The sequence below is a fragment of the Schistosoma mansoni genome, chromosome 3 (genome assembly GCF_000237925.1).
Source record: "Schistosoma mansoni strain Puerto Rico chromosome 3, complete genome".
NCBI classification, from domain to species: Eukaryota; Metazoa; Platyhelminthes; class Trematoda; order Strigeidida; family Schistosomatidae; genus Schistosoma; species Schistosoma mansoni.
The window spans coordinates 5,949,225-5,959,763 of record NC_031497.1 but is presented as its reverse complement, the minus strand read 5'-3'; the positions used below and the strand labels follow the sequence as shown (position 1 = coordinate 5,959,763).

The window sequence follows — 10,539 nt, the reverse complement described above, 5'->3', positions numbered from 1 at the left end:
GTGCCCAGACTGAAGCAGGTGGTTTTCTTAGGGGACCACACCCGGAGCCTTTGACCGAAAGATCTGATCCACAAGGCAGTGGAGCATCGTGAGGAAATGCATTCCCATGGTAGCCGGTGATCAACGATTGATTCGTATGCCATTTATTCCCTCAGGATACTAGAGCCCATGTGCACCATTGGTTTGGAGTCAGGGTTTTCCAACTCCCCTAGGTGGACTCGCCTTGTCCACCAACCCGGTTAAAGCGCCGGACATTCGCTTTTCGTCCTCTCAATTTCGTAAACAACAGAAGTGCCACGAGAAGGCAGTGAGTAGGACTTCCCTGGCAGAGGCTATATATTCGCTGGCCATATGAGAGCATTTCGAGGAGAGCAGACTCTCCCCACTCTCGGCCGTACCAGGGCATTTGGGGGCACTTTTAGTTCTACTATCTGTAAGAATAAGACTTAATTCCGTCAAACAACTATTATCCTGGGTATTGCTTATATTCAACTCACTGATCTTGGTTTTTGCGAATTACAGTGATCGATCGGTGTACGTTACACAGAGATATGCTCACTCTAGTAAACAAATACATATTTTTCTGCACCGTACTCGCCTAATCTTCATCCGGTTACTGACCGTATTTTCACTTTTGATAAGCTACGAGTTAACAGTTTTGCGAATGTCATATTCAGTAATAAATCGAGAGTTTTGTTCATGAAAGAAAACCACTGAACTTCTAGTATACCATTGGGACAATTTTCAGCTTTATAACAACATTTTGTGTTGGAATATCAATGTATACAAAAATCTACGTCGGGAAGATTACAAGACATTTATTTTCATATAAGTAAATGAATATCACTTTACACAAATGAAAATTTTCAACAATATACAAAGGAGCAAGTTTAACTGGAGACAGTCAATTTTAAGAAAATACATCACATACAATAGGGGTAAAAAGACTAGTCGACATATTTGAACTAGAACAGGTAAGCATCAAGTTAACCACATTCTCTAAACAGAGATTGATGTGGGAACTGTCATAAAGCCAGAAAAAGCTCAAATATGATACGACCTTGCGCTTTTATTGGTAAAAAAAACTAAAGCCAGTTGTATGCATTAAATACTACAGAGGTGGACCGACGGATTGTATTGTCTTTGTTGAATCTCGGAGTTTTACGTGATTGTCAATTATGTGAAGAAGTTCCTCTGGTTGAGGGATACGATTTGTGTACAATTTCGACCAGACTGGGATATCTGAAAATCAAATCAAAATAATCGGAATTTCAGTAGGAGGAAAGGGATTTGATTACGTGTCTAGATAGAATGCTTTTAGCCCCTCTAAATACATGTAAAAAGTGACTCATTGTGAATAATTGACACTTCTCAATGCTAAGAATTAGTATGACAATGTCTCAACATGTTGAAGGTTTTTTAAATGAATAACAACGATTCATGTCGAAAAAAAAGTGAAATTAACTAGAATTCAAGTATTTAATTTGTGATACGAGAATTTCAGAGTTATTATTTCCAAAACGCCAGTGAATCTTTTTAAACAACTTGTTTTAAATATTTTGAGTAGCTATACGGCGGTATAGAAACGAATACGAATAAACTTTAGTTTTATCTAACTTCTTCACTGACTTAATGTTTCTAGATCGTTCGCTTCATAGTATAGCCTTTGTCACATTGCAAAATGATCGTTTCCAGGAAATGGTAACCAAAAAACAGTCAACCAAACAAGGAAAATATCATCAGTTAAATTCTCCGTATAATTTTTGAAGTGTTAATGTTACGAGAGAAGTTAATAAAGGATATATAACACTAAGTGAATATACAAATATATGAAGATAATTACCAGAAGTTGATACTCAAGTTTATGATTGGATTTGGATAGAAGGTAGGATTCTTTTAATCAAGTTACAGACGCTTTATAATCCTGGTTTAGAATACAAAACGTTCTAGTTGGCGATTCATGAGATTAGGTCGCATTACAAGGTAACATTTTGATTAGTTATATTCACTGACGTTATAGTGAACATCTAGATGATATGTCATTATTATAAAATATTAGAAATTCTCTCCAAGTAAATAAGAACGAATATATCGTAGGTCGACAATAACAACTAAATTACGAAACTAACCCTAGGAAATAAGAATGATTGTTTAGAACAGAAGTACTAGTGGTACTAATAAAAAATAGAAGGATACAGTAAAGATATCCTTTGAAAGTGAAAAGTACGTCGAAAAATGGAGAAACAAACATGAAAACAATGATCATTGAAGTTACGCGACACTTCAGTGACTGAAGCTTAAACACGCAAATGGTGAAGTAAATCAAGAGTAAGGTGAAAGAACTAATAAGATCGTTTATTAAACTTGGAACTTAAACCACTAACTTTTGGTTCAGCCGTCAGGTAATATTTGTAGATTGTATCCGAATGTATGTACTTGTGTGTAGTTATTAGGTCAAATACTTATATCCCTACTGCTTCACAAGTAAAGCAATAAAAACTACTCATGTGTCAGAGTTTAGAAAAACTTTCTAAAACAAGAAAGGATATCGGTAAATAACGTATTGGTTCTGTCTCATAATCTCTTCTGTACATTCTCAGAAATTACTCTTTTTGAGGACTTTGTTTGCATTCAAGTTACTCCTTTACTATTGAATCCAATGAAATACATATTACTCATAAATTACTAATTTTTCCCGAATGTAATTTTTTCATTTCGACATAGTAAATATTGTTACGCAAGACCTAGTTTCCAAAATAAATTTATTTTTTTTAAAGCCAGTAGGTGGTGTCGAACATGTGCAATTGACTTGCAAAAGTAGTCTGATACTCACCATCTAAGTATATTTCGAAAGCGCCCGTAGATAGCAACTGTCCTTCAATAACATTTCCAAGTAGAAAGGTCATCAAACAGAAAGAAACCTGAAGACAAATAAATTGATGTTGATTTGAATTTTTTACGAAACCAAACAATAACAGATATATTTTAGTACATAAATCATATTAACAAGTATTTTTATTTCATATGAAGGTTTTCACAACTTAATAAATACAAACAATTCGCTGGTACATTAGACGATTGAAAATTAGATTGACAATACATGAAACTAAAATATAATCATGGACAGATGTTGAGTGTAGACAGTTATTCAAAATCATATCTATCGATTTCACTTTTGGAACTATATATACAAAGTTATTGACTTGACCGATGGCACTAGTAAGTACACAAGTTAAAAAGATAAATGGAATTTAATGATTGAGTTTTCTGTAAAAGCATGATAAACTAGAGCTCTTATTATGCTGTTAATTATTAAGAAGTGTATATCACTAGCGATACAAGTTGAATGCATTACAAACACATGAATAAGAGTAACTTTTCAAACTACGGTACAAACAAGACATACGCAGCTCGTAGTGTAGAATACATTCGGAGTTATAACAGAAGTCACATACTGAACGTAATCTCGTGTCATTAAAAAAACACCAATGGATCCTAAAATATAAGTACAATGGGTTTCAGTGATTTATTTAGAGTTCAATTTATTTGCAAAGCACAAAGAGCGCAATAGTTGTTACCCTCATAAAACTTTAAGGCTGTAAGAGAGTTAAATCAGCCAAATATGCCACATACAAAAAACATGGGCTTAAACTATATTTAACTCACTTTATTTTGCATGGCATATGAGACAAAGTTAGGAGTAGGGTAACCAAGATATCCAAAGAGGTCGAAACCAAACACAGTCATAAGAATAATAGAATATTTCAGGAATTGTAAGGATTTTGCCAAGTGGGCTCGCCAGGCGGGTGGAGGATACGTGTCGCCTTCTATAACAAAAGATGGATACTTTTGTAAGACGATCCGTGACATCTCCTCGAACACCCGCCGATACCCTCAGGAAACGCTAAGAGGATTAAGATCAAAATTATCAGACTTACCAAAACATGAACTGAAGTGTAGGAAGTGGATTTATTGGCTTTTTTAGAATTGGTATGGTTTTCTCTGAATTGCTGCTGCCTTTTAATCCCCAAAAATCAAACCAAGTTAAGATGGCGCAACCGAAAACAACCACAGCCCACATTCCTATGTTGGCCATAACTAATATATAGTGTCAGTAAGCATAGATTTGAAAAAAATTAAGCTTTAGCCAAGACTATTTATACTTAGTTTTTTGTGTAAGTCATATTTGAAGATCTCTCGTATATAATAGCGAATTGTACGAAAAAATATCCTTAATCTTATTAATTCAACATATCGTCGGTAAAAAAGGTTAGAATGGCTAAGTAACTGCGAGGTATTTGATAAATATCCCAAGTAATTCCATCCATTAATTTAATCGAAAGACCTTTCTCTTAATCCTGATAAGTTGAGACTCTATAAGACATGGCCTACAATAGGTGTTAATGGTGTCCTGCTGTAATTTTCATAATAATTAAAATATTCCGTTATATCTAGAGCACAAACTTGGGCTGTCTTTTTTGGCTTGCATTTTGAAAGTCTACTGCAAGAAGTACTTCTTGTAACCAGTAATTAACACGGTGCAAATTCTCATGCCCAAGATCTGATTGACGAACTTCGTCCCTTAACAGTAAGAACACTATGTCTGAGTGCTAACTCCCTAAAACATTATTACAGCTTACCATATATATATATATCTGTGACTGAAGAGACGCTACAATCACTGTCTAGAGGACAAAATTGTGACTAGTGGTAGCAGCTGCTACCCCGATGGATAGAGACAGACGTAAATTACAACATACATTCTATACCACCTTGAACTACTAACCTCACCACCAGAATATGATATTGATGGAAAGAGATGCGGTCAGCAATGATTTCAAGTTAAATCTACACCAACAACCTTGCTGGAAGTTGACTGTATTTCGGCACCTCCAAAGCCGCCAAAACCAAAATGTGGGGCAAATTCAACCTTCAGTACAATTTCCAATAAACTGTTGTTCAGTTGAAATAAGAACCACCTGGCGTTCTTTTCAACCGAACGTCAAGGGAATGAGATTCCTCTCCCTCCTCTACTGCCAGTGTGAATTGAATTGAGTAATCACGTTAATATCTTTCACAAATACTGAAAGTATCATCCATGTATCTCTTATCTAAATGAAATTTCTAAATTAATGGCTAATGTACCTTATTTTCCAGATTGGCCATAAAACAATCAGTCAAGAGGGGTCTCAGTGGTTAACCTGCAGATTTATGGTCTGATTCAGTATTAGTATATTTGTCTTTACTGCTATAATTATCGAACTAGTCCCAAAATTGTAGATTTGTCCTGATATCAGCACCAAATCTATGAGATTTTACGTGGGTGTCACATTATAGCCCGTACTGGCTCGTCTTATTGTGACGTTTGGCATTCCTGAGGAACACATTTCAGATGGGTAGAACGAGATATATTTGAGTAGAGTGACCACACCTGAATGACCGAGTCATACCATTTCGATTGCTATCCCCTAGTCCACCATTTTTAATCTTTTCCAAGTGTTACTTGTTGAATGCAAATCTCAGTAACTATACACACAAATAAATAATGTATTTGTACTATCCCGATGAGTAGAAAATTAGATTTTCTGAAGTCTCTCGACTCACTGTAAGTCATATCCATCATTTTGTCCGTAGAAACCATTATTAAATCCGAATCGCACATTGAGAATATATCGTAGAGTTGGCCTATTTAGATAATGTTATGGGATGGAAATATTAAAGCTTTTATTTAAAACTTAGTCACACAAAAGCATGCAGTTTCTTTTGGTAGAACATTTGTAAGGAGAAGTGAAATCCAGTGAGATCATTTTTTGCCATTTACGTTGACATTTCTTATTGAATCGACAATACCAACTGCATCAAGAGATTTGTATCTAAACGGTATGATTTATAATGGGTTTTACAACTCCAGATAGCCATTTAGTAACCAAATGATACAGGGAGTTATCCACATCAAGCATATGAAGTAAAGGGACATCCTTTTCATCGACTTTTGGTAGTATTTATAGTCTCGGCATAGCGAAACATGATGGGCTAAGATGTTCTAAGATACCACTAGTTAGAGAACACTCGAATGAATAAAATATGGAATTAGACTGATTAATTTTACCTGTACATATATTAAACGTTTTTCTTACCACTCCTGGATTATAAGAAGACTTCTTACTTATTACTAATAATTTATTCCCAAATAATTTCTAATATTCCACCATCTTGTGAAAAGGAATGAGGAAGATTCAACTCCGAATTACCTGTGGACATACTTGCTGCATTCAATTGATTAAAGCATTTCACATTGAGCTTAAGTGGACGAAACTGCTCATTTGACTTATGCTTATCCGCCGCAAATACTTCAGATTTGATAATGAAAATGAATAGAGTAGCTTTCAGCTGAAGAGGAAATTAGGAAAAGACGTTGGAAGTGGATAGGACATACATTAGGGAAATCATCAATGTGCATTACAAGGCAATCCCTAACTTGGAATCAGGAAGGAAAGCGGAAAAGTGGAAGGTCAAAGAACAAATTACGCCGGGAAATAGAAGCAGATGTGAAAAGGATGAATAACAACCGGAAATAACTGGAAAGGAAGGCTCAGGACGGAGTTGGATGGAGAATGCTGGTGAGCGGCCTATGGTTCTCGACGAGGGGTAACAGATGTAAGTAAGTGAGCGTTTAAGTGGGTTTCCGGTGTACTCATTTATGATATCGAGCAGATTAATTGGTTAATCCATTTATCATAATAATCACGTAAATTTCGACCTTGTGTGCCTAGATATCGTTAAATTTTGGAAGGAAAATAGAAAGTTTTACCTAGGTTGTAGTTGTAGTTTTCAATACACCCCTAAAATAAGTGGCTTTTTGAGTCTTCACCAGTGATCCTAACTGTATTAGTTTACTGGACACACCTCTAGCTAAAGGCGTTCAGTAAAGTAATTGAAACAGACCACGTTTGGATGCGACTTGTCGAGCATTTCCTACGGGAACTATTTAACTCAGATTTTGTACGGTGCAACAACTCAACCTACAATTCAAGTATATGTTTTCATCCAAATCATCCTTGAACTCTAAATTGATTAGCCTTGTGTTTAAGAAAACGTTTTAGACTGTAGAGTTCTAGATTTTTGAGCATCCTTGGCATCTCCACGGTGAGCCAAACAGGATCAATGTGGGAAACGTTAGGTGTTTAATTATTACCTACATAAATCAATCGAAGGTCGATGTAGTTGTGGCTCAGGATTACTGAAAGTTTTATAAAATATATGTGTTGAAAGAGTGAACAAGCTCACAATCTTCTACTACTTAATAGTACTTCTGAGTGTATCAGGAACTAGTAATGAGACGCCAAAGTATAAACATTTGTCCGCAAAATTATTTCTTGATCAACTGAAAGCTGCCAGTGAAAATGAAAATGACGAGTTCCTTAGAATGGCCTGATGTGAGCGACAGTCAGGCAACAAAGTGTTCTGATGGCTGCAAATCACTAGTACAATTTTAGACCTCAGATTTTTCATTGAAGTAAATTGCCAGAAGTCCGTTTTTGTCCTTTCGTGGTAAGCTTCCACGAGTATCTAGTTCAATCACTTGTGGGGTAGTCAAAGTTGCGAACACCCCCTATTCTCGTAATAGATTCCTAGAATTGATGGCTTGGTGTGAAAACTTGTATGCCGCAGGTATTTTGTTAGTTTATGGCTTTTAAACCCTCTTGGCGTCCTATGAGTTATCTTGATCTGGTAGAGAGAAAAAGAGGAGGTATATCAGGTCCGAAACTGTTGCTGAATATTCCATGCATCAAATCTAGTCACTTCACAATCAGCGGAACGAAGGAGTAGAGTGGTCTAATTGCTCAACCTGCTCTGTGTAGGGTAAACCTCATAGTTCCGGGATTGAACGTATAGTCGCCTCCTATAGTTTAATCAAGATTAGTTATACAATAGGACTATATTTTATAACAGTCCATAAATAATTCCTAGCAGCTACCATTCACTTATTCTTCTTTGGGATGTAACAATACCTTTGTGATCAAAGTATGCCAACCCAGTTAAATCAGAAGTCAGAAATGGAGAGGTTTGAAGATATATTTGAAGGACTATCAACATATCGAGAAGCGTTTGGAGTGAGCTGGCAAACAGTTGCAAGGGATGCGTAGAACGGCGTACTCATGCGTGGTCTGATGCGCATGACTGTGCGCTCTCAGCTAAGGTGTGTCCAATAAAATGAATGAGGTCAGTATCAATGTTGAAGACTTACATAAATGTTTATTCTGGGGATTTATTTACCGCTACAAATTCATAGATTTCTGAACCGTTCGCTTGCAGCAGCACGGTAGTTAGCGGCAATTTTAAGATTATGCCTCAATATTACTCGTAGATTGTTGCGAAATAGGACCAAGGACATCAACGCTCCCACGATGCAATGAACGTGAGCTTTTGCGCCACCAGTGTGCATACAACGTCAATAAGCATTAAACACGTTTTAGAACAACTAAACAAGACTTCTATGTTGGCCTAAAGTTAAGGTGGATCTGCATCGCAAGTTTATCTCCGAATTTCGACATCATCAGCGTATAGTAGCATCGGTGACCTAATGATGCTCGGTCTGTAGTTTGGTGTAGGTTTTTTTCGTATTTTGTGGATTGGGTGAGTGGAGTAGCTAAATATAGTGTGATTAATCTCGAGACTTAATAGTGCACTTCATTTTTAGCTGCTGATTTTCATGTGATTAAATTGGTTTTTGCCTTTAGTACGTAATCTCAAACTTCAAGGTTCTGGGCCTAGTCCTTCCTCGAGGGAAGGCGCAAGAGGGAAGATCCTTCAGAAGTAATCAGTCAAGATGTATACACTCTTCCGGTCTTTCTCCATCATTTCAGCTGCATTTTCTCCCATAATTAAACTGGGAACCCACGATTGGGTTCTCGTTCTTTTATTGATGTGTGAGAACAGTCTTTTCGGTTGCTGAAATACATATTGCATCAAGTGGTCAAAAAGTACTTCGCTGTTAACATTAGGGGACACAAAAACTAAATGTAGCTTGAAGGAGGGAAATTATTACACATTTCTTCACAAACTACGTCTCTACTAGCCCCACATATCTGGTCAACAGTGGATAAAACTCGAAGTATTTCTGGGGACTAAGGACAGTTTCTCGCTATAATTTTCTAATTTTTTCTATTTTATCGTCACTTATGCTAAGGATTTTGCCTGGGACAATCAGCGATCCACTGCTATACCGGACGGAGGCCCGTTAAGAGAAAGTTTCTATTCCATCCCAAACCATTGGAAACTCCCTTAGTATTGGCAAGAGACAATGCTAAAAAAGCTGAAGCTTTATCGGAATGTTTCAGTAATGTGTTTTCTATCAGCAATAGGGAACGGCCAACGATTAATTGTGATTGTGGTGAATCCTGTAATTATTGAGAAAGATAATGTTTTAAGACTACTCCAGTATCTCAAACCAGGTAAGTCCAGTGTTCGTGATGAAATTCATCCTTGGATTATGAAAGCCCTGTCAGATGTAATTGCTGAGCCTATAGCCATACTGTTTGATATGTCTCTGCGGCGGTTCAGACTGCTAAGAGACTGGGAAGATGTAGTAATTAGTCCAGTATATAAGGTGGGGAGTAAAGATTTAGTAAATACCGACCCGTTAACCATTCATGTCAGCAGGTGCCCCTGGTTCTATTGAAAAAAACACAGACTGGTAATGAGTAGGTCTTTACTTACCTCTTGGGATAGTCACATTGAAGTGGGAGCTTATCTTTTCGAGCACACGAGGTTTTCCAACACTCAGTATAAAATAACAAGAAATATAATGCCTATACGAAGTAAGGAAATGAATGAACACTTGAGCTCTTTTGTTTTGATATTTACTTAGCTGTTTGGGGTCAACTCCTAAATACTCAAGCTATTACAAGTCTAACCAGTTCAGTTGTAAAATAATGTAAATGATTATTCGGATGGCTGTTATAAACTATATGGAAGGGCATAATCTTTTATCCAGGGAAGAACATAGTTTTCGGAAAGGCTTGATAAATCTGCTCATTGCAAGAGGAGATTGAAATGAGGCAAAAGATCGAAATATCCTTGTAGATGTAATTTTCGTAAATCTAAGTAAAGCCTTTGATAAGGTCTTCCATTCGGGTCTTAAATTAAAACTGAAAAGTTTTAGAATCCATTCTAAGGTCATAGGCTGAATAAGTGACTTGCTTCACGACAGGAGACAGAGGGTAAGGGTAAGTGGGGATTTTTCATCGTAGGAACCAGTAAAACGTGGAGTTTTCTTATTTTTTTTACTTTATGTACATGAATTACCAACTGTAGCAAAGTCATCCGTTCTACTCTCCTCCGATGAAATAAAGATTTGGGGACCCATACACAGTATGTCAGATAAAATAGTATTACAGGATGATCTCGACTCACTGGTGGCACGGGCGGGCAGATGGTTACTAGAAGCGAATTCTAACAAGAGTGTGGTGATGCTATAGTAATTATGATGATTCATATCAGTACACAATACGTGGAGTTGTGTTACCCAAAGTAAAG

At 36.6% G+C, this 10,539-nt stretch overlaps 1 protein-coding gene across 2 annotated transcripts; it reads right to left on the bottom strand.

Moving 5' to 3' along the window:
* Positions 1–795: 795 nt before the first annotated feature.
* On the bottom strand, positions 796–4,096 carry Smp_103210.1 (putative selenoprotein T; the record flags this gene model as incomplete). 2 transcript variants are annotated; one of them, XM_018799016.1, is given in 5 exon segments in its annotated part: positions 1,112–1,242; positions 2,834–2,921; positions 3,667–3,894; positions 3,898–3,904; positions 3,939–4,096. In XM_018799016.1, coding segments are annotated over 5 exon segments (612 nt in total).
* Between the last annotated feature and the right edge of the window lie 6,443 nt (positions 4,097–10,539).